Source organism: Apteryx mantelli, chromosome 1 (genome assembly GCF_036417845.1).
Source record: "Apteryx mantelli isolate bAptMan1 chromosome 1, bAptMan1.hap1, whole genome shotgun sequence".
Lineage (NCBI taxonomy): Eukaryota > Metazoa > Chordata > Aves > Apterygiformes > Apterygidae > Apteryx > Apteryx mantelli.
This window is the reverse complement of record NC_089978.1, coordinates 205,653,666-205,679,561: the sequence shown is the minus strand read 5'-3', so window position 1 is coordinate 205,679,561 and position 25,896 is coordinate 205,653,666. Positions and strand designations below refer to the sequence as shown.

The 25,896-nt window shown below is 34.8% G+C and overlaps 1 protein-coding gene across 2 annotated transcripts in view; it reads left to right on the top strand.

Annotated features, from left to right (window-relative positions):
* CPNE8 (copine 8) overlaps positions 1-23,339 on the top strand; it is a 112,873-nt gene extending 89,534 nt beyond the window's left edge. Inside the window, exons 14-20 of one of the 2 annotated variants that reach the window (XM_067316036.1) lie at positions 926-972; positions 1,854-1,912; positions 5,586-5,713; positions 9,125-9,227; positions 12,638-12,695; positions 16,154-16,227; positions 21,394-23,339. In XM_067316036.1, the coding sequence (XP_067172137.1) occupies positions 926-972; positions 1,854-1,912; positions 5,586-5,713; positions 9,125-9,227; positions 12,638-12,695; positions 16,154-16,227; positions 21,394-21,582 (658 nt within the window). In that variant the 3' untranslated portion in view covers positions 21,583-23,339. Of the gene's footprint in view, positions 1-925; positions 973-1,730; positions 1,913-5,585; positions 5,714-9,124; positions 9,228-12,637; positions 12,696-16,153; positions 16,228-21,393 lie in introns of both variants that reach the window. The other variant, XM_067316030.1, reaches the window with a different exon arrangement.
* The last annotated feature ends 2,557 nt before the right edge of the window (positions 23,340-25,896 follow it).

Here is a 25,896-nt window from a genome sequence, read left to right as displayed (position 1 = left end):
TCTGTTGTGTAATTTTCTTTCAGAGAGCTTTACTCTTTGCTAATTTGGTCAATATATTCATACTTGTGCACAGTAGGAGGCAAGAATTTGAAGGAGGATGTAAAGGACTCAAAAGTTCATTTTCAGAAATACACAGACTCTTTTTCCTGCTTAGAATCTTAATAGTTAAGAGATTATCTCCAGGATGTCAGTATTTTGTCCTGAAGGAAGTTGCTCAACAGAACTAAATGTAATTGGATTGTAAAAGTCTATTAATGATTTTCTTTTTTTTTTGGACAATAACTGTGGTGCTAACAATTGATTCATGTACTGTAATGGCTTTATTTAGCTACTGGAGAAAATACTGATCTTTATATTTCTGCTTTGCCATTCTACTTCTGTCTTCCAAAATTTACCTTGATATTCCCACTCATAAAGTATTGCCTGTGTCCACATGAATGCAATTCCCTGCCAAAAACTATGATATCCTGTCCAAAGACTGTGTGCATAGCAGGATTTCAAAGATGTTCTAACTGAACACACAGTTTTTGCTATTAGGAGAAGGCACAGCTTAGTAAAACCCTGCTTGCCTATGCTAGTTTTCTATGACTAGGACTAAAATATGTCTAAGAAAAAATCAGTATTACTGATAAAAATGAATTAATAATATTGCTGGATCTTATTAACCTTATTGTTGATTTAGGATTTTTCATAAACAATGCAAAAAGGACAGATGGAGGGAAGTAACTGTTTTCAATATGTTAATAAAGATAGTGTTGTGTAGATCTTGGCTGGAATCTTATAGAAGAGTATTTCCAATTTATATTTCCTGTATTAGAAAGTCAATGGTCTGCACTTTGCCCACAAGCCATATATTATCTCTCTTGTTTATTTTTCCAAATAACAGTAAAGCTATTAATAAGATTTCTATTTGCTTATTCTACAGAACCCAAATCAATTTCACAGTAGCTATCGATTTCACAGCATCAAATGGTAAGTATCAGAATGAGTTTCTTGCATATTTGTGTGCTGTGTTCAGCTTTAAAGCACTTTTTCTAATATCGCATACATTTGTGAGTGTGTGTGTGTTTGTGTATCTATATCAGTGTTCTACATAATTTGGCTGTACTATTAATTATTTGTATACTTGGCACAACCTGGAATCAGGATTCCTTTTTGCTGAGCAACAACAGAGTAGAAACTGGTTTCTGTGCAGAAAAGCAGGACAAATGCAACAGACAGAATTGAAAAAGCTACATACAAAACTAAAATATGTACAGGAACATTTTGCAAATATTTGTGTATTTTCTGATTTTTTTTTATTATTGTTGTTGCTGGGAGAAAATTGGCTAAATCAAAAGACCCCATCAAGAGGGACAAAGGAAAGGAGTTTCGGGTGGAGTGGGGCTGAAGTGGGGTGAAAAAGAGAAGTGTTTGGATACCCCTCTGTATTTGTTTTCAAGATGTCATAATTCTTATGTAAATTCTATCTCAAAGTGTGTATCATAATATAAAAATAACTTAAATTTACAAGCCTAATCACAATTTTTTGCGGAAAAGGCTTACAACTGCTACTGTTAACCCACTAAAAATTTATTCAGAACATAGCATTTTTACCTGATCTAATCACAGTTATGTACCTAGGAAGTAGGTTTCCTTTTCAAAATCTTTTTTTACCATTTTCTGCTTTCTTAGGTTTCTCTCATTTTTAAGAGAGAATTTTGAAGTAAATCTGATCCTTGCTTCAACAGGTAACCCTTCACAACCCACTTCACTCCACTACATGAATCCCTATCAGCTGAATGCTTATGGCATGGCACTAAAAGCAGTAGGTGAAATCATTCAGGACTATGATAGTGATAAAATGTTCCCAGCTCTGGGTTTTGGGGCTAGACTGCCTCCAGATGGAAGAGTATCACATGAATTTGCATTGGTAAGTGAACACATACATATGATTTCAAATTTTTTCCATAATTTTCTTGCTTTTCTTTTTAACAGTGTCCATAGTCTTCTCAATTCTACATTGTTTGAATTTCTTTTATTAAGAAAAAATTTGGGAGTTAAGGTTGCAGTCTTAAGTAATTACTGGGCAGTTAAAGAACAGAGAATGTGCTAATTCTTAGGTCTAAAAAACTGTTTCAAAAATTTTTATCATAGTGAAGTTACTAACGGAAAATCAGAGTCAAGAAAATCCTTTAGACCAAAAATAATAAAAAGTAATCATCTTTAACCTCAGCTGTAGCAGCATGAGGAACAGATGTTTGAAAGTCTTCAGTTTGAAGCTGCTCTATCTTAATATACAATTGAATCATGTTTCATAATAATTATTTATTATTGTTATTATTCTCTCATTTTTGGAGATATCTTCTTTTTCACTTTTACAGGCTGCTATTTTAGAGATTTCTAGAGATAACTAAGTGGAATATAAGGTGAGGTAGAGGAGAATATATCTGTCCATGTGCCAATTAAATTGTAGAATTAAAATCTAACTAGATTTCCTAGAAAGGTTAATGGGTTATAACTGATGCATGAGATTAGTATGGATGTTTATCTACTTGCTTATTTTAACTTTTTTGTTCTTCTCAGAGTAGGATAAAGTTCTCAGATAGAATTACAGCAAATATAGGTATATCACATGAGTTTTAATTAGGTATCAGCATGCCAGATCCTGACCAATACCACAACTTAGCTCAAGTTTTCTGTATGGATAGTAATTTAAAGCAGACATAATTGCAGATACAAATTTGGGTCACAGACTTTCTTTGGACTTCTGTATAGCTAGTTTGAAAATTTTGATAGTAAAATCTTAAGACCATTAAAACAGCAAATTGTTCCTGGTTACTTTTAGATTTTTAAAGCTGTTTCTAAAATTAATTCAGTTAATCCATGGGATGTTAAGGGTGCTTTCACAGAGGAGAAAGCAATCTTTTTTCCTCTAGCCCTCCTCCATATCTAAACATGCATTGTTGTCTCCCATTTAATACTCAGCAATATTTTCAGTACTATTGTTTAACATTCTAAATCAATCCCATGAAAAATCCTCTTTGCTTTTCTAGATTTGTAAGGAGCTGTATTGTGCCTCAAAATGAGATACTGGCACATTAAGCCAATGAGGTGTTGGCACCTGAAGGAGAATAAGGCGATTTGGAGCAGCCTGCATGAATATACCAAGGGGAAATCATGACTGACCAACCTGATTGCCTTCTTTGATGAACTATCTAGACATGTGAATGAGACAACAACAGTGCATGTTATCTACTTGCTACTTTAGCAAGACTTTTGACACAGTATGCTTGTATTCAAGTTGGAAAGTTATGATCTAGATGAGTACACTACTTGATGGTTGAAAAAACAACTTATATTGTCAGGCTCAAATGGTAGTGGTTAATTGTTCATATGCTCCCCAGAGGCTGATTACGAGTGGAGTGTCCAGAGTCTATCCTGAGACCTGTTCTGTTAATATCTTCCTCAGAGATCTGGAGGAAGGATGGAATTCACCCTTATCAAGTTTGCAGATGACAACAAACTGGGGAGTGCAGTCGATACACTTTTCAGGGCAGGGCTGCCATACAAAGGGACCTAGGCCAAAGAAGTGGGCTGAATGAAATTTGACAGGGCAAATAGAAATTCTGCATCTGGGACAGAATAACCCCTGCATTGGCAAAGGCTAAGCACTGTTTCAGCTCTGCTGAAAAGATACTGGGGAACCTCACTGATGGGCTAAACATGAGTCACTAGTGTGCCCTGGTAGCATCTCAGAAGAAATAGTGATCCCTTCAGTGTGATCTTCACACCTCTTGTTTTCTACTACTGGTTGATTAGAGGAGATATCCTTGCTGTCTTTTAGTAAGTACTATAGAAGCTGGTAGAATTTTGCTGAAAAGATTTTCATATTCCGTAAGAAATCTGGCCTCTATTTAGCTCTGCCCTTCATGAAATGTTAACAGAAGCTTCAGAAAGATTAAATTATGTTATGATCACACCTGGGATTGTACTGTCTGCTCTAAGCCTTCAGGTTCAGAAATACAATATGCTGTCCTGTGTATGTATAGGCAACAACATGAGAGTATTTACTAAGGATGAGATTCAGACAGGCCACTTGCATTGACTAGCTTAAGCAGTAGAACATCTAAGAAATAAACACAATAGTAGTCAGATCTACTTAAATCAGATATGAGAGTTCCTGTGTAATCAATACAAAGAGAGAGGCAACTCCAGAGCAGAATTTAGAAAGCCTACATGCTGAGCAGGTAGCTGAGGCTATCTGATGAAAAACAAAGGTAGACATCTGATTTACTTTCTCTCTCTGAAGGTTAAAAGCTATACATTAGGGTTTTTTTAATCCACTGGAATCTAGAAGCAGCAAGGCCTCTGTAGAAGAGTAGAAACTTAACTGAGCAGCCTTTTTGTTATTTTCAACTTCTGCCTAATACCTGAAACAGTCCACAAATCCACAATTCTGCTATCCTTTTCTGAGAAATAAACCTAACCACTAAAAAGATGCTTATCTGGAAAAAGGTACCATCCATCTGACCCCTAAAATGTGCTTTTTGAACTGTTTACCAATTTTATGTTGTAAATTACATTGTAATCATTATTTTTAAGATGTTATCAGATTAAAAATAGAAATTCTCCAGAGAGCAAGAACCAGCGGTGAGGTGGTACTGAGTATGATGGAGAACAGCTTTCTGCATCCTGTCTTGTTTGGATCTTACTTAGATCTTTCCTTAATGTGTATTGGTAGCAATTTGCCATCATAATTGAAAATCGGGTGTTAGGTTTTTGGATATCGCTTCATAAAATTAATTCTGCTTAATGTGTCAGGTCAAGCTTTGTCTTCTTCCTATCTAAAAGTTTTGAAGCCTTACGTGGATCATTTGTCTGGCCTGACAAGGATCATTAATCTGGGGTTTAACTTACATGTTTGTATTGCCATCTGTAAATTGGCATCCTGTTGTATTAGTCATTATAGAGACGGGTAGTAAAAAGCCTACTCAAATTATGCTTTCATGTACAAGACTCAACCAATTCTGTGGCTTCCCAAAGACTAAGTTCCTTTTTTCATCTTTATACCAGATCCAAAATCAGTTTTCCAGTGCAGAACAGAGTACTAAAACAATGAAAAGTTTACAGTTTCCCTTATGCTCAAATACTGTATGAACTTCAGGATCTGGCCACCATTTCTTTTTCTTCACATTTTTAAAATAAGAAATTCTGGAACCAGTCCTGTGCCCCTAAACATGGTTCTAGTTTTACGTCAGCCCTGTATTTTATACCTTAAATGCCTGTTACTATTGCATATAAGAAAGATTGTTTAATTTGACCTAAGATGGTATTTACATTTAAGAACCTGTTCCAGTGATTCAGACTGCATATAACCTGAGGCTGATAGAACCTCTTTGCCTAGATAGTTAAAACTCAGAACCAGCCATGACACTTATATTGTGCATTTATAGTAAATGTTCTGAAAAGATCCTGAAATGCTCAGTTATTTGCCATTTAAAAATGTCCACTGGGCAGTATTCACTAACTTATCATTTCATATCACTATCATTTTTGTGTCATAATTATTTTTAGTGAGTAATTGTCTCTTTTATTCTCACGAGAATGGAAATCCTCAAAATCCATACTGCCATGGAATTGATGGTGTGATGGAGGCGTATTATAGGAGTCTAAAATCTGTACAGCTTTATGGACCAACAAACTTTGCCCCTGTAATTAATCATGTTGCAAGGTAAGCAGGACAACAGTTACTATGCAGAAATGAAGTTAACTTCTTAGTATCAGTATAACTATTGCACAGAAGAGGCTTAACAGTTACATGAAGCTAAAACTTTTAAAAAGGTATTTACAATTGTGTTGTGCATTCATTCTAATGAGATTAATTTATGCCTCTGGGTAGGTTTGAAGACCATGCATTACTGTTATACAGAATTTCATATCTGATTAAAAGTAATTACAGGTAACCCAGTTGATCCTCCCTGTGTTGAACTCTTAGGAAAAAAATCATAATGAAAGAAAATTTCCGCAAGATCGCTCTGCCATGTTGCCTTTCTGTCCTGTGAAGTACAGTGATCAGGACTTTTGTTTCATGGAAAAGACATAAATCTGCAAAAAATCCATAAAGTGCATTTTTTAGGCATACACGGTGACTCTAATCTCAGAATGTCCAGAACCTCGACAAAATTTTCTAGGACTCTCTTTAGCTACAGTTGCTCCTAGATGGTAGTGGTACCATCAAGGCAGTAGTACAGCCTTTGCTAGGGAGCCATGATGTTGGGTTATGCATCACCTCCTCTAATGTCTCAAAATAAAACCTTTTCTGTGTTTGTAGAAGTTTTTTGGAGGAGGGAAATATTGTCTTATTTTGGCAGACAAGATCTTGACTTACAGTACCCCTCCATGTGTGGGTCTAGGGAAGGGGGTGTGGCTCCTATAATTCTGCTGAGCAGTAACTACCCAAACATATTTTATTTTATTTATAGATACAGAGAAAGAACTAATGTTTATAATATAAAGCAGCAAGAATCTTTGTGTAAGTTATTGTAGTGTTAGTGTCTTATATATGAGCTTGCAAACTAGTTAATTGTTATAGCAAGAAATATTTATTTACTATCTGTTCTTGCTACTGCTCTTGCTGTTGTCAGTTGTACTGCCCAGTGAAAAATAGTTTGTAAATTCTGTGGTGCAAGAATTTTCTACATACTGCAGCATGGCTAGGTAGCTGATTGTAATTATTTATCATTAGAGCTAGTTCTTCTGTCTTTGAATCATACCATTCAGATCATGCACATGTATAATCCATTGCTTGTCTTCAGCATCTACCTGTCTCCCTTTAATCTTTCCTTTGACATGATCTCTCCAATAGCGGTTTTCAGATGGTGTCCTTCTTTCATTGAGAAAATCTGCCAACCCTTATGGCCCCTATTTCCACTGAAATTTGCCTAAATATTGAGTTGTTGCAAAATTTGAGAACTCCTTCTGATAACAAATCACACTACATCAGGAGTGGAAAAGCTGAATATCATCCTGAGGGTTTCTACTACATTATCCTGTAATACAATCCATGTACTGGTCCAGATCTCGATGACACCATTTCCGCTCAAGGTTCAGTTTCTTGGTTCTTCTGTTGACTCTTGTAGATATGAGAGTAGAAATGATGATGCATACTCCTCTGATTCAGCCACTCTTCGAATCTACCTTCAGTCTCAAAGAAACTTCTTCTTCTCACATCCCTCCTACTTAAGAACATTCCACTGATGAAATCTCTGGAAACTATGTCAGGTATCACCACGCTATTATGGTCTTAGAAATCTTCAGAAACTCTTTAAGCAAGCAATGCATTTTGTGTGCTTCCCCTAGGCAGTGAAATATCTAAATTACACCAGGTTCTACTCTAGTGTCTTCTGTTATCTCCCCTCCTCGTATAAGATCTTTTTTCCAAAAGACTGCAGGTTGCTTTATTCTCTGGAGATTTCGAAACAATCAGATTTCTGTTCCATGTTTTTCAGGATAGGCGTGTAGACAATATTAAATGCCCAGAAGTAATAGTGAATTTTTGTTTTACCCTCTCATCCTGTCATCCCTTGTCACTGTGGTCATCAATGAAAAGATTATGAACACTGTGGAATAACAAAAAAGAAGTCTGGACATGGTAGAGAAAATGTATTCCAGTAGGTCTTGTTAATCCCGATATTTAATTATCAATCCCTACTGCCAGCATACAAATAGAAGATGTTAAGGAGGTTCATTGACTGTCTTTTCTGCCTGTCTATATCTTGGGGAGGGAGAGGGAGGAGTGTGATGGCTTTCTGTGAGTTTTAGATCATTTCACACACATTCCTCCAAACTCTTGCAAATGTTGTGATTACAGCTGTTGGCAGCAGTCACTCACAAATGCGCTGTGTAATATCAGAGTTCAGAATATTCTAAGCACATGCAATTATCATTAGAAAATACCTTGTTCAATGGCCCAGGCCTTTCAAGTTCAAGGACCAGTAAGATACTGAATTCTGTGAGAGTCATGTGCTATACTTGGGAATATATTCCATAGCATCCATATGGAGACCTCTTCCTTTTTTTCTCCCTCCTCTCCATGCTACTCATAACCACTGCTACTTGACCCCTTTCATGAAAGTAGTAACCATACTGGTTGCTCTTAAATGAAGCAGTATATCTGTTTCCGTAGTTGGATTATTAACTGATTATAGCCTGCTCCAAGCAAAAAGGTTGTTTGCTCACTAAATAGGGTACTTTGACCCTTGGGAGCTGAAGGTAAACAAACCAAAGTTGTAGTTTTTGCTGTACAAGCCATAGAGTTACTGGGGCTGCTACAGATTAGTTATCTTCCAGGACCTTCCAAATCTTCAAAAGCTGCTCAGTTTCTAAGAGCAGGTTTTTTTCTTGGGTTCTTTGGTTGAGGTGGGACTGGAATGATAATGGGCATATTTTGCCTTGTATTCCTGTACTGAACAGGAGGAAGCTTGAGTGTTTACAGCATATCTATGGGTGGTGCAAAGGGATAAATATCTAAGCCTAAATGGTAGGGTGCATATTCAACCATTTTATGAATGTGCACATGAACTATAAATCTCAAAACATGGTTAACAGTAAGTAATCTTTCTTTGCAATACAAAATACAGTTTAATTAGATATTTATGCAGAGTGCTGACTTCAGATGAATTATATTTGTGCCATAAAAACAACCATTCAATAGTAATACATTCCTTTCCTACCAAACTATGTCCTCCAGAGGTAGTAACTGTTCAGTAACATAGACATTCTAAGGACTTATGGTTCTATAAAGGACATTCTGTCCCTCCTCATCCTGTTACTGATACAGTCCCATTTTTCATTGATTCAACACGTGCAGATTTTCAATATCAATATTGTATCAATATTGTGTATCAATATCAAGATTGTATTGTTTCTTTTTTTCTAATATTCTCAGTTAAAAGCAGAATGTCCATCTTAATTATGAATGTCTTTACTTTTGAAGATCCACTATATCATACCTCATTTTTAATAGTCTTTAGTGGTAGAATTTTAAAAATACAACTTCTAATATTAGTTCTTTTGTATAAAGGCTTTTTCCTATTATAAAAAGGCCTTTTCCTATTATAACGTTCTTTTCTTCTTCCTTTAGATATGCTTCTTCAGTAAAAGATGGCTCCCAGTATTTTGTTCTTCTCATTATTACAGATGGAGTTATTTCAGATATGGCTCAGACAAAAGAATCCATAGTGAATGTAAGTTTTGCTTAAAATGTTGAAGTTCAAAAGAATTATATTTCTAGGTATTAATATTTTAGGCAATAAACTAAATGAGTTAGTATTTCAGGCACAAAACTATCTCTGTAAATTAGCCATTCTTTTGAAACAGCAAAAATTTATTATGCATAAAGGTGAAAAGAAACTAAAATTTGAATCTCAGTTAACCTAATTACATAGTGTTCTGAAAGGAATGGTACTCTTCTCTCTGATACTACATTTTCACATGATTTCCCTCATCTGCTTCTTGCCTCCTCCTCCTCCTCTTTCTCCTCCCTCATGCACACCACACCATGATGTTTTTCTTTGTGAATTGTTTTTTATCTTCGTAGCAATTGCAGGCAACTTTTTTCTTTTCTTTTCCTTTCAAGAACTGCTCAGAACTTTCTGCTCCCAAATGACAAGCATACGAATCATCTGATTTCCTTTTAGATACCCTCCTGGGATTTTAAAAATTCTAAATTGTTTCTCTGTTTCTTCATTAGTTTCAGTATTTTTCTCTTCAAAACTACTATGCTTATAAATCATATTTTGCATTATGAGCAGGTTCCGTTCTCCTTTCCCCCTCAGAAATGTCAGCCAAAATATACACAAAAGCAGCTTCTAGCCAGTGTTTGAAAAGATGTATACCAATAGTTTTGAACACACCACGATGGATCTAGTTACTAGTGAAATGGTGAGTGAAAAGCCTACACTAAAACAGTTAAGCAACATGTCAGAATGAATGGGGTAAAACTAAGAGGCAGATTTTGAAGTCCCACTTCCACTGCCTCCTCTAGAGATAGAATCCCCTCCCAGTTTCTGGGATGCACATAAAAATATTGCTGAAACATTCTGCCTTTCCCTGGAGAGCAAGATGCCTTCAAGCCCTAGCCAGTGGCGTGTAGGAAGCGTGTGTATGTTGGTGAGGACCCTGACAACCCACCTGACAAATTTTGACACCCAAAGCTTCAGGTGTGTTTGAAGGGACCAGCCTACTTCCGCTCCCCTTCCAGCCTCCAATATTAAAATAGGGTAAAAGGACTCTCACTTTTAAAGGAGATGATAAACAGGCTTTTTGCTTGGAAGTTCATCCTCCAGTTCCATCTAGATGCTTGGAATATAGCTTCTATTGGATAACAAAAGGACTAGATGGAGGAAGGAAGAACAGCCTTTCATTTAACTCACCCCTTAGTTCAAAGTCCATCCAGGGAGTAAGGAAAGGACCAGCAAGTCTGGATGGCTGATGTTTTGTAGGACTGAATAAGTAATTTGCCAATAAGAAATACAGAAGAGCTTTGTTTTCAGGAAGATTTTTTACAGCAGAAACATAATTTTAGATTGAGAGAAAATCTGTAATAACTGTTGTTCTGCAACTGTTTGGAAATACAGCAGAGGTGTTGTTAGCTTGGAATGAATAAAAATTTGGGAATATATGCAGTCTCTTCTTTTTATGAAGTTACATTAATTTTTCTATATTTCTTGAAATGAGTAAAGTATACTCTGATAGAACTAATTAAATAATTGCTGTTCAATAGCATTTTTTCAGTAATTAATAATATCAAAAATAATAAAAAGGGCAATGATGTTAAATGCAACCTGATATGTATAAATCTCAGGAAGAGTATATTTTATTTTTTAACACTGTGCTTTTATGCATCTTTCTCATTACAGCATGTGTGTCAGACATTCTGTTTTATCAAACTGTTTAAAGGTTATGCTGTCATTCAGGAAATGCCAACACTAAGTTTATATGCAAAAGTTTAACTCTTTTGCTTTATGCTGTCCCTATATATGTGTATTCATACATGTTGTATCACATAGTACTATGTCTGTGAGCAGAATTCTCTGTGAAGAACGTTTTCTTTACAATCAGTCAAAAAGGTTATGGAAAACATCTGAAAAACAGAAGGAGTTCTGTTTGCTTTTGTTTTAAGAAAGGCCTTCATGTCTGAATTAATTTTCTACTCGCTATCATTTGAGTTATGCAGTGTACTGTAATATTTTATAACCTAAATTTATAATTCAGAGTTATACTGTATTTATAGTTCTTAATATCTTTAGTTACCTTTTAATATTTAACTAAATGGGATTTTTTTTTTTTTTACCTTGCTACAAAATCTTAATTGGAAGGTTGACTATGTAGTAACACTTCGTAATGAATTTGCAGTCACCATATAGTACTTTTGCCACATGATGTATAATTTAAAGTGATGTAGAACATTAAATAATGAGCTACAGAATGGCATATTTTCATTGTTTTAAATAGCATGTTCATATTAATGAACTATTATTCTTTTGGTTACAGAAAATTGTTTTTATATGCAATGTTATGACAGATCAAGAATAAGAAATTGTGATGGTATATGTAAAAAGTGAATGTCTTTTAGATGAGGCAGAAAAACGCTTTTTACATTCCAGAAAGAAAAAGATAACAGTATATTCTAAAACCACTGAACTTCAGACTTCAGTGAAGCAGACTTTAATTCAGCAGAAACTGTACATCTGTGATTTTTGACCAATGAATACTGCTGTTTAAAATGACTGTAGACATTCCACAGCTCAGCAGAAGTCTCAGTAAGGAATGTTTGTCAACCTTGACGCTTCGTAGATGGTTTTTTTTTAGTTGTTACCCTCCTCAAAAGAGTCAGTTCCAGACAATTTCCGTAAACTAGCAGATGTCTTGTACTGCTATCAGGGGAGGAGAATCTGCAATATTTATGATATCGCATTTGTAAATTTACAGGCTTTACAGAGATTTATTAAGAGAAAGCGAGATATTGTTTCTGCCTTTGTTTCATTAAATGAAAAAGTTTAAGTACAATTAAAAGTCTTATTATAAAACAGTAAAAAACTTACTTATCATAGATGACTGATTTGAATAATACTTCTTTCATGGAATAAAGATAAGACAGATATTTCTCAAATAGGTGATTTATTCTCCTGAGAATTACACTAAGATTTATGTAAAAAATACAGTCATATAGTGCAGCTATGTAGTATCTAGAAACAACAGAGTATGTATAAATGAATATCAGACTGTCATTAGGTACATACTTACAATTATTGTCAGTTTACAAACATTTGTAGAAGAAATTTGTCATCTTAGCTGTCATCTTAGTATTAAATCCTAATGTAGTTTGTTGTGTTTAGTTATGATCCTATATGACTCAAAGACTTTATAAGCAAAAATAAATCAAAAATAATCACCTGCTTTACTGTCTTCATCCAAGACAGTTTATATCACTTTAGCAGACAATTTATATTTACCTTTTTAAGGAGAAAAATAAAAATTGTTCTTTAAAACCTAATAATTTCTGCATGTTTTTGTTCAGGTTGTCTTTAGATGTCATATAACATTGGCAGAGTTTGAGTAGTATATCAAATCTCTTTTTCTTCTTCTTTTGAAGGCTTCAAAGCTTCCAATGTCAATAATCATAGTGGGGGTAGGACCTGCAGAGTTTGATGGTAAGTGTTTTAGTGTCAGTAAGTTTTTATTTTGTTTTGTTTTTCTAGAATGTTTTATATTTATTTATATTTTGGTAATATGTAGCTTTTCAAATAAATATGTTCTTTAAAAGAACATAATATGGAACAAGCAATAAACACTGTTGACATTTCCAGCTGGATTGATTGATAATTCAGTAGGATTACAAGCTACCATGTGGGGCTGTATCCCCTCAGGCTCTCTGTTCAAATCACAGAACCATATGGGGGCTCAGCATTCACAGAGCTCCAGAAGATGAGTGGAAAAAATAGCAAAGTAAGTATATTCAAGTAATGCTGAATTTCTTCAACATGGATATTTAACTGTCTTATGTAGTGTCAGTTGACTGGAAATACCGATTAGCTGTTCTTATTGCTGTAATAAAATACTGAGAAAAATAAATAAATTTGAGGAGGTTATCTGGGTTAAACTGGGTTTCATTTTATAACAGGAACGAGCTTCACTATGTTGTCGGTATTGGGAGAACATTACAGCAGGAATGGAAGCACCAAGATTATTTACAGATTCTTCCATGTGATGTTCCAGAACACCACCCTCTCTATTGCAATGACAAAGTTGCTTCCATTATTTGGACTAACTTATTTACTGCCATCTTGCATACCATTGCACTATAAAATGTAGACATTCCCTATATATCTCAAAATGCTACTTCCTTTTTTTTCATTTTAGTACTTCTGGTTAGAAGGTATGCCTTTTTTAATATATGGAAAATACTTATCACAGATATATAATGTAAATAGTAACTAATGACTGTTCATTTTAGTTCTTACACAGATATTCTGTGAGCATGAAAACGAGAAAAATGACACATAATTTACTGGGATTGACTTTCTTATGCTCTTTAGCAAGTGGAATATTGTGATAATTTTAAGTGATAATTTTAAATATTTTACTCTTTTTTTTTGTCCAACTGGACATTTACACTTCAGATGATTGTATGCCACAAGCACTAAGAGGAAAGCATTTATCTTCACAGATGTATAAGAAGGAAACTTGCAAGGTTTATTCCCGCCCACCCCCCGCAACAGTTCAAACTTCAGTCCTACATTACTTATTTTCCTCTCACCCCTCATTCCCTTTTCCCTATTTGTCCAGTCCTGGGGTTTGCTCAGGCTCCTCTTAACTCAGTCAGGACATGTAGATTATGTTTTCCTCTTTACCTCTGGAGCTGGTCTTTATGGAGTTCTTGGGATTTCATCCCTATAGGCTTTTCTTAAAGCAGGATTCCATTTGTACTGCAAGATACAGTTTCCATCTTTGGACCAACACTCCATAAATACACTGCCTCAGTAAAATTCGCATATTAGATGTGTGCCAAATCTGTAGCCCCTGAAGGACTAAGTGCAGAGATTACTTGTTACATATGCAGAAGTTCCTTCTAGGAAAAACAGCAGACTCCATATCTGGCGTGGATTCTGAAAAAGTGAGTGTAGGGGGATATATATTCCAGCCCCACAGTCCCAGAGAAATCTTTATTTCTGTTGATGCTTGGAGAGCATTAAAATTCAAAGGCCAGTCAAACCTCAATTCTGCTGTAAGGACACTAAGCTACTTCTCTCATGATACCACCACCCACTAGATCTCCCAGCCCCTAAGGGCTACCAGAGGGGTTCATGAGAGTCTGGAGCTCAGATAGGAGGTACATACTTTTGGCACAGCATTACCTAAGGATGTGAGTATGACCATAATGGTTCAGATCAAGGGTCTGATTTGCCCAGTATCTTGTGTCTGACAGTGGCTCGAGAACAGTAAGAACATAGTAAGTATATATAATACTTATGTGAATACTGTTTTAGCTTTGAATTTTCTGAGCTGGATGTGGTTTACATTTATTTTGGAATTATCAATGGATCTCTCCTTCAAATGCTTGTCTAGTCTCGCCTTCTGAACACATACCAACTTTTTGCATCCACAGAATCATCTGACAATGTATTCTGCAGACCTGCTAACTATTTTTTGAAGAAATATGTTCTTTTTTGGTTTGAAATTGGCTCCTGATATGTTCATTTATGCTTTCTAGTTCTTGCACTGGAAGAACTGGATTTTGAAATGTTGGTATCAGTGAGCTCAGCCCAGTTTGTAAACTCCTGAGAAGCTTCAGTGCTACAGAGCTTTGATTTACACAAGGTGTCCTGAAAGAAGGATTACAGGACTGCTGATCCCAACAGCTTAACAATGGTCTGTGATCCCTGGTCCATCTATTTGCAATACTGACAGGAGAGCAGATATGTCTTTCTACCTAGAATAGCTTCTGGTATCAGTACAATTTTAGCGTTTTCCTGGACCTTATTCAAAAAGCCACACAGACACTGAATGCTTCTCTGGAGGAGTTCACTGATCCCTTTCCCAGCCTCCTAAATGCTCTTCACCAACCTATGTTGGTGAGGACGTTAGTGCTAATAAATGATGCTGTTTTATAATTTACATCATCCAACAGCCCTAAGATGCAAAAAATGAACTGCGAACATCATGTTCTCAGCAAAGTCATTGGTCATTGTATCCAGCTATATATATTTAGCATCCATTTAGCTTTATTTATCCATGCTGTCTTCAGCAGTACAACTTTTGAACAGAAGCAGGTGAAAAGGAGGCAACATGGAATAAGTTTCAGTGGTTTTCCATGTCACAGAATTTGACCTGAGGAATTGATTATGCTACCCAGAAATGAAACAATTCAGTTTAGCTTTATATTACAGAGCAAAAAATTAGAAAATAAAAAATTAGTTGTTTACTAATCATATGTTATGATGTATTATCAAAAGTAATTGTATTTTTCTCTGAGGAAAAAGAAAAGAAATCTTCTGTTCAACCTAAAGCCTTGGGTTTTGTTTTGCTTTAGGTAGGGAGTATATATATATATATCTATATTAACATATATTTTCACAACCAAAAGAATCTCAGCTATGCTGTATCAAAGATTGTGTAAATGGTGGACAAATTCTATAGAAGAGTTGTGCGATAAATTTAATAAAAACCTTTTAGGAACTTCTCGTTCTTAAGGGATAGGTCACTTCCAGTATGAATTTGAGTTATTATTTCCTTGTGCTGTATCTTGTGATATCTTCTATAAAAATAATCTAAGGATGAATTTTTCTTCACCTATAAAAGTATGAATATAGTCTTACCAAAACAGATATACTTGCTGGTTTAGGAGCTGGAAAGATAAGGAGCTTACCATGGTCTATGTTGCTCTGAAGATGACAATAAAATGGCAAAAGTATGTATTATCAGCATGAAAAAGTGCAAAATAACTACTCTGTACGATGTATTTCATAGAGCAAATTATCTAAAGAGTTACCTTAAATTAGCAGTTGTTGGTTTTGTTGCTTGGAAGTGTAAATGGACTAAATTTTTTTTCATTAATGTTTTTGTGGGATAGATGAACTCATAGATGAACTCATTTGTTCCTTTTTTTAAGCTATGGAAGAACTGGATGGTGATGTAGTCAGGATTTCTTCAAGGGGAAAATTTGCAGAAAGAGACATTGTGCAGGTGGGAGAGAAAAATTATTCTAATAATTAAGTTTTACTGATCCTATTTATTTTTAGTTCTTGTTCTAGCCGTGTTCCTGCCTTTCATTTTACCTTAGCACCAATATACTTTATCTTGAGATGTACATAACAAGCTTAGAATCTCTTTGCAAAATTCATATGCATTCACATAGCACATATTATTGTATTCACATTCATTAGGAAATGGCCCTTAACTGAAAGCACACTGATTTAAAGTCTTGGGGTTGTATAGCCCTGGCTAAAAGAGTTAGCTGCCCTTTATTCAGTGTATTGCAATGTCATTATAATTCCATAAAGAAAAACTGCAACTTTTGTAGTAATACTTGGACCTCTACCAAGTGTATTTGAGATGCCTAGGGTGTATTTCTTTGCCTCTAACTGCCAGTTCAGAAGACTGTGGGTCTCTCCTAGTTCCTATGTCCTGTCTGCCACATATAACAATGCAGATTTCTCATACCTTAGGGTATCTCAGATGGCAGCAGATATCTGTGTTTAGGTGACTGAATCAAACTCTACTCTTATCTGCATTCCACAGGATACTCCTCTTCTCTGCCAAAGTCCTCTGGTTTTGTTCCCGCTCTCTACAACCATTCAGTCAGCCCACTAGTTGTCATTCACCCCAAAGCAGCCCTTGCTGCAGCATTGACAGAGTGGGATAGCAGTTTTATGCACACACAGCACAGTCCCCCTTTCTCTTCAGAGCTGCAGATTTCCAGAACTCCACAGACATTCCAAACTATGTACTTCATCCATGCCCCAGGCACCGCCTAGCCTTTGGGTTGGATTATCTGCTCCCCTGGATAGGCTTCATCTTGTTATTGTTTTCATGATCAGCTAAAATTGCATCAGCAACTTGCTATGTAATTTGTATTTCCATGGGATACTAAAGGAGAACTAACAAAGAGAAAGACATTTGGTGGCTCAGAACACTAGTCACTGTCAGAGAAAATATTAAAGACATAGTAATTTGCTGTTTTTCAGATTTCAGAAAGTTGGATCAACCTGACCACTGTAGAAAGAATGTTATCTGCCTAGGTCTTAATTCCCTGATAGAAGTCACGTTTTCCTCGAAGCATCTGAATACATTTATGAAGTATTTCAACCTATTCTGCCACCTTAACTTAGTTCAGCCAATTGTTCGTCTCCCTTTATTCCTCCTATCTGTCAATATTTGTAGGTCTTCCCAATTTTTCCTCTTGTTTATTTTCTCATATTTTTCTCCAAGCCAGATTGGACTTTTATAATATTGTTGCATTGCAGAATATGTATTTTGAATAATTGACATATATTAATAGTTCATATTGTAGGTGATAATGTTTTAATGATACTTAACGTCAGATTGCAGATTAGCTTTGGAATGTGTGTATCTGTTTTCATTTATATATGCAAGAACTTAAGCATTTCTAAAAGAAGTATTAAGAATATTCATGTGTGAACATTTTATGATGTGATGATTATTAGCTGATAGAACATTTCAAGCCAAGCAAGTGTTCAAAACAAGCCTCATTTTATAATTCTTCCTGTTCAGAATACAAAACAAAACAGGTCTGCATAAATATATGGGAAACAAAAATGATCAGTTTTTTTTTTCTCAGTCCTTATAGCCTCTCAGTGCAGTACTGCATTAAAAATCCCTCTCTATATTTTTTTCCTGTATGGGATCAGAAAGACGACTAAGATGACAGATAGCAGTTAAATTACTCTCATACTTTGTGTGAATATATGTTAAAATTTTTTCTTAGATTCCTGAATTACTTTTTTTATTAGTTTAAAAGTTTAAATTAAACTTCAGAAATGTAATAGTTTTTCAACTGCTTTTTTCATGGTTGAAAAAGAGGCATTTTTCATTTCTACAGCATACAGAGAAAACAACTGCTGGAAGAGGAGCTTATCAAAACTCAGCCATTCTGGTGATACCAGACTAAGACATGCTGGATGCTTTAGTTAGTGTTGTCAAAAAGATGTTTATAAAATTAGGGATGAGGAGAAGCTGGGCAGCTCAACAGTAGGCAAGAAATAATGTTTCTTGCTTTGTCAAAACCTTTATAATGCTCCTTGGTAGTCCAGGTTTGGCTAGATATTCCCTTCTTTAGTTATCTACATGTGCCTTAACTGTTCAGCGTGCCACGGTATGGAGGTGCCCAAGCCAGCTCTAAACAAGCTGCCTCCAGAACTGGAAGTGTTTCTGGACCCCAAACTAGTATTTCTGCATAGCTCTGTGCCATGTCAGGTTTTTTTTAAAGCTGGATATCTAATTTGGATATCTGTGTCATGCACTTTATTGTGTGCTTTAAAATATGCCCAAAGTAATTATACATTTTTTCTCAAAACAACAGTAGCTCCAAAAGCTGCTGTTTTTACATTCAAAGAACATAATGGATAGACTTCTTCAAATGTTATAAAAAAGATCTGTGAAAATGCTGTACATCAGAAATAGTCTAGTTTCTACTGAGAAATAAAAAGTAATATGCAATAAATACCATTTTGAATTTCTTTAGGATTCATTGCATATCAGAAACACAATAAAACAATTATTTATTATTAATATATTTCAATCAGAACTTTACCGCAAGCCATATTAAATTAACTGAAGGCAGTATTATTTTGTGGGTTTTTTTTCTGCCTAAATACTAACAAATGCATTGTAGTCTAACTAACTAAATAAAAAGGGATAATGTCAAACCCTTTAGGTTTAGCATGACCTTTATCTTGTATCTGACAGGATAAAACTGACTTGCTTTTATAAAATTAATCACTCAAATATAAAAAGATGATCTTTTTTGTGGATTATGTTAGCAAGATTAACATCCATTTAATTTTAATAGTCGGTATTGTTGTGAAATATTTTAGTTAAATTAACAGTGGAAAAATTTGCCTACTAAAAGTGAGTCACTGTATCTATTATATTTACTACTGACTGTAATTCAAGTGAAGACATGACCTTCCGTTTTTCCCTCCTCACTGTGGATTTTAGGTACTCTGGATTTATATATCTCCCAATTCTTCTTCATTTTATTTCATTTCTGCTCCTTTGTTATCTTCTCTCTATTTAAGGAGTTTTAGAAAGATTCTTATTCATATACCTGTTGTTTCACTTGAAAATTTCTCATATTAGCCTTTTAAATTAAACTCTTAAGTTACAGACAAAACATTCTGCATTCTTTCAGTTTCCCTTCACTTTTTCTTACATCTTTCATACTGTTCCTCTACTTTCTCTGCATGTTTCTGATTACTTCTAGGCCTTGCCCTGGCCAACTGTTCCTGTGTATCTGTATGTATGTTTATCTGTCCATGGCTCCTTTGATACCTATATATCCTACGGGAGAGGAGGGGAAACTAATCCAAGCCATCTATATTGTATAATTGCATTATCACAGAATTGTTGAAATAGCCTCCCTTTGCTGCAGAATTTTCGCATAGAATCTTTGCACAGAATTTTCGTGTCTGCAGACCAGTGGATAAGGTGATCACTTGGAAAGAGACATGTCTTATTTTTTAACACAGACTGTATATGCTTTTTACATAAGACTGCCATTGTGTTAGAAAACGAATGCTATTTTTCATGTAACAAAGGACACAGTATTGGTAAATGTAAGAGTATCTTTTTCATATATTGAAGAATTAAGCATAGAAATAGTTAAGATAGCTAATTATAGAACTGCAGCTTCCTTGCTACCTTCTGTGCTTTCCAAGGCTGATGTAAAAATGGTTTAATTAGATTTAAGTTCTTTATTGCTGAAATGCTGTCTTTTGTTTTTCTGAGAGTTGCTTTATTTAACATATTTAGTAAATTTCTTATGTTACCTTATGTCTTCTCTGGAAAAATTTCAGGCTCTTAGTGTAAGCTAAGCTCTCACTGTAATTCAGCAATCACGTAAATGTTGAAAACTTTAATGCTTTTTAGAAAAGTGAAATTTAATCTATAGCCTTGGTCGCTGTGCACCCAGAAAAGCAAAATTTGTTGGGTTGGGATAATGTGGAAGAGAATCTGCTGATTTGAGAGTTCAGCAAGGAGAGGTGAGATCTGTGGGTCTGGCTTCTTCCTTAATCAGTTCTAGTTTTATCCCAGAGTGCAATGTGATAACAGTTAACAATTATATTGTCTTTGTTTCATGAGGGGAAAAAAGCACCACTAGGCTTTGAATTCCAGCACAGTATAGCATAGTATATCAGTACCAGAAGTAGCTCTGGACATTGAATCCCAATTTTGAAAAGTCACCCAACTGCAGCCCTGAGATAGGCTCCTAAATCTAAGCAAGAAGCAGAATTTCAAATAAACCTTCCCTTTGGCATAACCTATTAGCTAGCTTAGCCCACTCCATCTCCACATGCTGTCTGTTGTTAATAAAGATCAAGAAGCCTAGAATGTTTCTGGTCTCTATACCAAGAACATAGCCATGTCATTAATTATTATGAATTCCATGCCAGAGCTGGGTAGCTAACTTTTTAGGCATTTGGGATAGCTGGGTATCACATAACAAGTTCCTTTTTTTTAATCCAATCCTTTTTGCTTAGATTCTTTATGCATCTGTTAGCATCCTGTAAAAAAGTGTTCAAGCGCTTTATAGTGTTACTCTAATAACGTTGCAGAAGGAAAAAAAAAATAGTCAAAGCAACTTTGGGTGAGGAGTGTTTATTTTAAACGAAATACACTTTGATAAAGGTCCTACAAGATACAATGAAAAATGGTCAAAAATCCAAAGTTATTATCTCTGTTTTGTTCATTTCAGATGGCAAAAAATAGATAGATTCTGGTCACAAATTGCCAAAACAGGGACAGTGTGGTGGGAGAGCTCCAGGAATAGGAAACAGAAGCTAAAAATAACTTTGCAAGACAGAATTGCCTTCCTGGGTGAAAAGGGTTTAATGCTAAGCCAAATATATCAATAAATCACATAATTAGCAATTTGAACTATCCATCACTTTAGGAATATAAAGTACTCGTGAAGGCTTGTCATTGTTCCTTTTAGAAGATATATTTTTTAAATTCAGATATAGTATGTATATATACAGCATTTTATACACACACATACACACACATATAAGGTGGCATATTCATGCTAAATCAAATTTTCTTATTTTTATATTACAAGATGCATTCTGTGTTTGCATAATGACCTATATGAATGTATATTTTGTTTTGTAGTTTGTGCCATTCCGAGATTACATTGACAGAAGTGGAAACCACGTGTTAAGCATGGCAAGACTTGCTAAAGATGTCTTAGCTGAGATTCCCGAGCAGTTTCTTTCCTACATGCGAGTCAGAGGAATAAAGCCATCACCTGCACCACCACCCTATACACCCCCTATTCATGTATTACAGACTCAGATATGACTGCTCCAAAGTACTTACCATGTATCACAAGTCAAGAGTCACTGGCTGTAGTAGTAGCTTGTGATAGCTTTTCGGAGCTAAAAAAATTCTCTTCACATACCAAAATTCTCCATATGGTTGCATGAGCAACTGAAAAGCTATTCATTGCTAGGAGAAAAAAGTTGATGTTCCGAGTCTTTTTTTTTTTTTTTGACAAAACCCCTACTTTTTGATATATTTATTGGAGGGGAAAGCACAAGTCAGGATTTCAACTGAGAAGATATTGTCCTCTCTGAATACTGTGTGTACATATATGTACAGGAATGCTATTCCTCTGTATCAATGTTTACATGTTACTATTTTTAAATTTCAGTACTTTTATAACTATTCTTAAAAATAAAAGTTTGGAATATTGACTCTCATGTCTCCTAGCTTGCAGTAGTTAGTCACAAGATCACAAGAGAAGCAATGTCTCTTTGAATGTTTGTCCAGACAAATACAAATGGAAAGCTAAAGAAAAGAAGGACAAATATATATGTTCTTTCCCATACCTGAATTGCTTCAGTCAGTGCTCAGTAATCCATTCATCTCACAGTTTGAGAATAAGCTCCCAAAATGTGAATATTATAATTGTATACAACTTATGACTAACTCCAAACTTCAAGGGGGAGGTATGTTTACTTTTTCAGAGATTCTCCAATTTCTAAGTTAATCCAAGTTTACAGTTTTTTAAACTAGTTACTGAAGCAAATTAGAAGAGTTCTTTGCTGTAAGTAATTAAAGAAAATTACCTCAAATCAAATCTTTGAGTCTCATAGTTGACTCACTTAGCTCATTAAATCTTATCATGTGTTCCTTAAAGTGCTGGAACTTTTGCATCAGAAAAGTCTATTGGAGTGATTATAGCAGATGTTTTATAATGGATCATTTTAAGCTTACTTTAAAATTGTAAATTTTGTCTAGATTGCCTATTCAAAGGGATGCTGGCTCTTAATATTTGGGTTTAATATTGTCATGTAATCGCATTGCCATTCAGGGTGCATGAATGATAATGTTAATTAACTGGTTTAAAAGTTGCACAGCCATGTTGCTTTGTGCACAACTTTGTGTACTGGACTACCCAAAAATTTTATTATATGCCTGTTCATATATAATTATAAAATGATTTTGCATGTACAGTTTTTACAAAATACACAGTTTTGTGAGTTTGTGTCAGATATATTTTATTTAGAACTAATGGCCTTAAATTTCACAAAACTCCTGAAATGATTGTGAATTGCCTTTGAATACTGTTAAAACTGAACACTTTATTTTTTTGTGTCACAACTGTAACTGTCTTGTAATGTAAGTTTTTTCTTTGCATATAACCTGTTTACTACTTCTGTTTCTTACTACTATATGTTGTACTGTACAGTATAAAACAGGTGCGTTTTTTTAAGCATGGGAATTTTTTTGCCAGAAAACAGATCTTCAGTATCAATGGTATATAACTATGTAAATGCAGAATCTTCCATTTTTAAATATATTTAAATTCCTTTATCTCATGTGGGAAATTACTTTTTTGAGATAATTACTCCATTATGACAAAAAAGATTTTTTTTGTAAAAAAAAACAAATCTTGTTTTATTTTTATTTCAAAACAGTTTTTACATAAATACGGATTTTAATTTTCTCACCAAAATATGGATTTCTTAGTAGATTGGTGTTGCATGAATGAAATTTGATATCTGGCAACTCAAATTTTGAGGAAGTGTCATAAAGAATAAGTTTTAACTATCTGTACTGAATTGTGGTGGTTTTCTCCTTACATCTTCTGCATTTGTTTTTCATACACATTGTTGGCACTTTAGAAATTACCAAATTAATATTATATTTTTATTGCCTCATTCCTTTAGACAAATATCTATGCTGACATTTGTTTTAGTCCACTGCAACCCATGTATTTAACAGGTTTTCATTCTGTGGCAAAATCACCGACTTTTTTTTTCAGTTGCCACCTCTTACAGATGTTTGGTTCTTCACCTTTTACCTAGTACATTCTCAGGGCAGTCAGAAGGAAAAAAGTTTAAGAGTAAGTTTAACCATCACCTTTTATTAATGTAAAGATTAGTCTCAGAACTAATTTAACAAGTGATATCAGAAGGACAAATATTTTTTAGACAGATATTATTTAATCAAAAGACAGCTATTATTTTTTAAAAACATTATTTAATCAAAATCATTTTTTCGATCCAACCCAAGTACCTGCCTATTGTATTCTGCACTGATGTTTCTTCTATTTGGTATTGGATTGTAAATCTAACAGAATTAATTGAAAGAAAAATAAGTAATCAGTGGATGGAGATTTTAGTGAGAAAAGGATTCCAGATTTCTGACATTCCCTAGGTGTTTGACATGTTAGCTGTCTGCTGTTTATGAGAATCATGACATAGGCTCCCATGCTAGCCAAAGATTTGAAGAATATATCTGATAAATTTAAATAAGCGTTCTTTCAGTCTTCTAGAAATGAATTTGATTAAATGTTCAGTTTAACCTGCATAATAGCTATATGTAAAACTGAGATTAATTTTATTTTGACTATATGCTAAAATAATACAGGAACAGATTACTTAACTGGCATTTCAAATATAGCTGAAAATGAGTCTTAAAGACTCATATAACTAATAAACAACTTTGCTTCCACTATCAGCCCACTGGAAAAGGTCTCTTTCTTACAAAGTTGTGTAAGATTGAAGTGCCATCATGACTGACATTTTCACAAATATGTAGATGAGTAAAATGTCGAGATGGCACTCTCTATATTTCTTTGGCTTTTATTCAAGCTATCCTTAGGTCCTGTCATCCTTATGTTAGACATCTAATATTAAATCTTAATTAACTTTCTGAAACTTGAGTCAAACCTGTCTAGCTTAATAAATGTATGTGCTTAAAAAAAGTTAAAATAATTGTCTAATTTTTATACTTTCTGTTAAGCCTGTTAAGTACATCTAAAGATACAGTGAGGAAAAAACAGACAAAAACCACAGGAAAACAGTTCTCACTGAAATACTGTGAAATTTTTTTTTTCTTCTATTTCAACCTATTAGTACTATGATTTTTTTGTTTATTTCTTTAACGATGATAGCCTTCTTGTTTATGGTGGGAGGATTTTAATAGGTTTGGCAGGGATTGGTTTGCTAATAACTTCCTTATGCTCAACAGCTATCTTAATCTTCTTAGGCAGTGTGCCCTTTTAGCTTGACTCTCAGTTTTTCCCCCTCAGTCATTCTGTATTAGAGATGAGAGTTCATGGCCATAAATTTAATTCCTCCAAAATATCATGTACAGCAAATTTTACTTCTGGCTTTATTCTCAAGAATCACAGAACACAAAACTCTCTTCCTCCACAAAGAATGATAGCTGCTGTACCTTCCAGTTTAGGGCAGGGACTTTCCTCTGACCAGAGAGTTGTATCTGGTTCTCTTGTATCCAGTTGGACCTAACAAATTAACAAGCTGTACCAGTGAGGCAGCTCTACGCAGGGTTCAAGATCAGGCTAATGCTGCTAGTGTTGGGTTGTAGATTTTACCATGCTGCTCTTGCTGGCATATCATAATTAATGGTCCTCTTATTCTGTATTAAAAAAAATAGTTATTAAAAGCTGGAAAACGATGCCTAGGCCTTTCTGTCACAAAGGCTGAAGCAAGACAATAGACAGTATGCCAGAGGGTAATGTTCATGAAGGATCTGTACTGTGGCCAGTTAGGAAGCTGCGTAAGGTCAAAGAGAAACAAATGATGTAGAAATTTTGGATGCTGAATGTTAAACTAAATGGTATACATGAAAAGTAATAGATTTTGCAGAATGGTAGCAATGATTATGACTAAGTACCAAATATTGTACACTTTCAGGCTAGATAGACATACTGTGGCATATATGTTTATGATCTGTTAGATTGTAAATCAGTAAGTGCTAACTTGGAAGATCTCTGTTTTCAAGATGGAGACTCTGAACGGTGAGAAAAGGCAGAATGGGTAACAAAAATGAGTGAGAGAAGTACCTTATCTATTAGTAGATCTTGAGGCAAAATTAAAAAAGAATAATCTGCTCAAATGGTCAGCTGAACAGTCTCCATTGAACATAGTAAAAGAATTGTCATGTGGAATTAGAAGCCTGCTAGCAAAACTTGATGATACTCTCTGACTGAAGAGTAGCAGACAGTTTAAAAAAGGAAAACATGACTTGGCAGGTGACAAATGAGTTGCCCTGAAAGGGGAACCCTGTGCTTTGAGGAAAGGTTCCTAGCTCACTTCCTTTGGTGTCCATATTTTAACTGATCTTTTCTTCATAATAAAT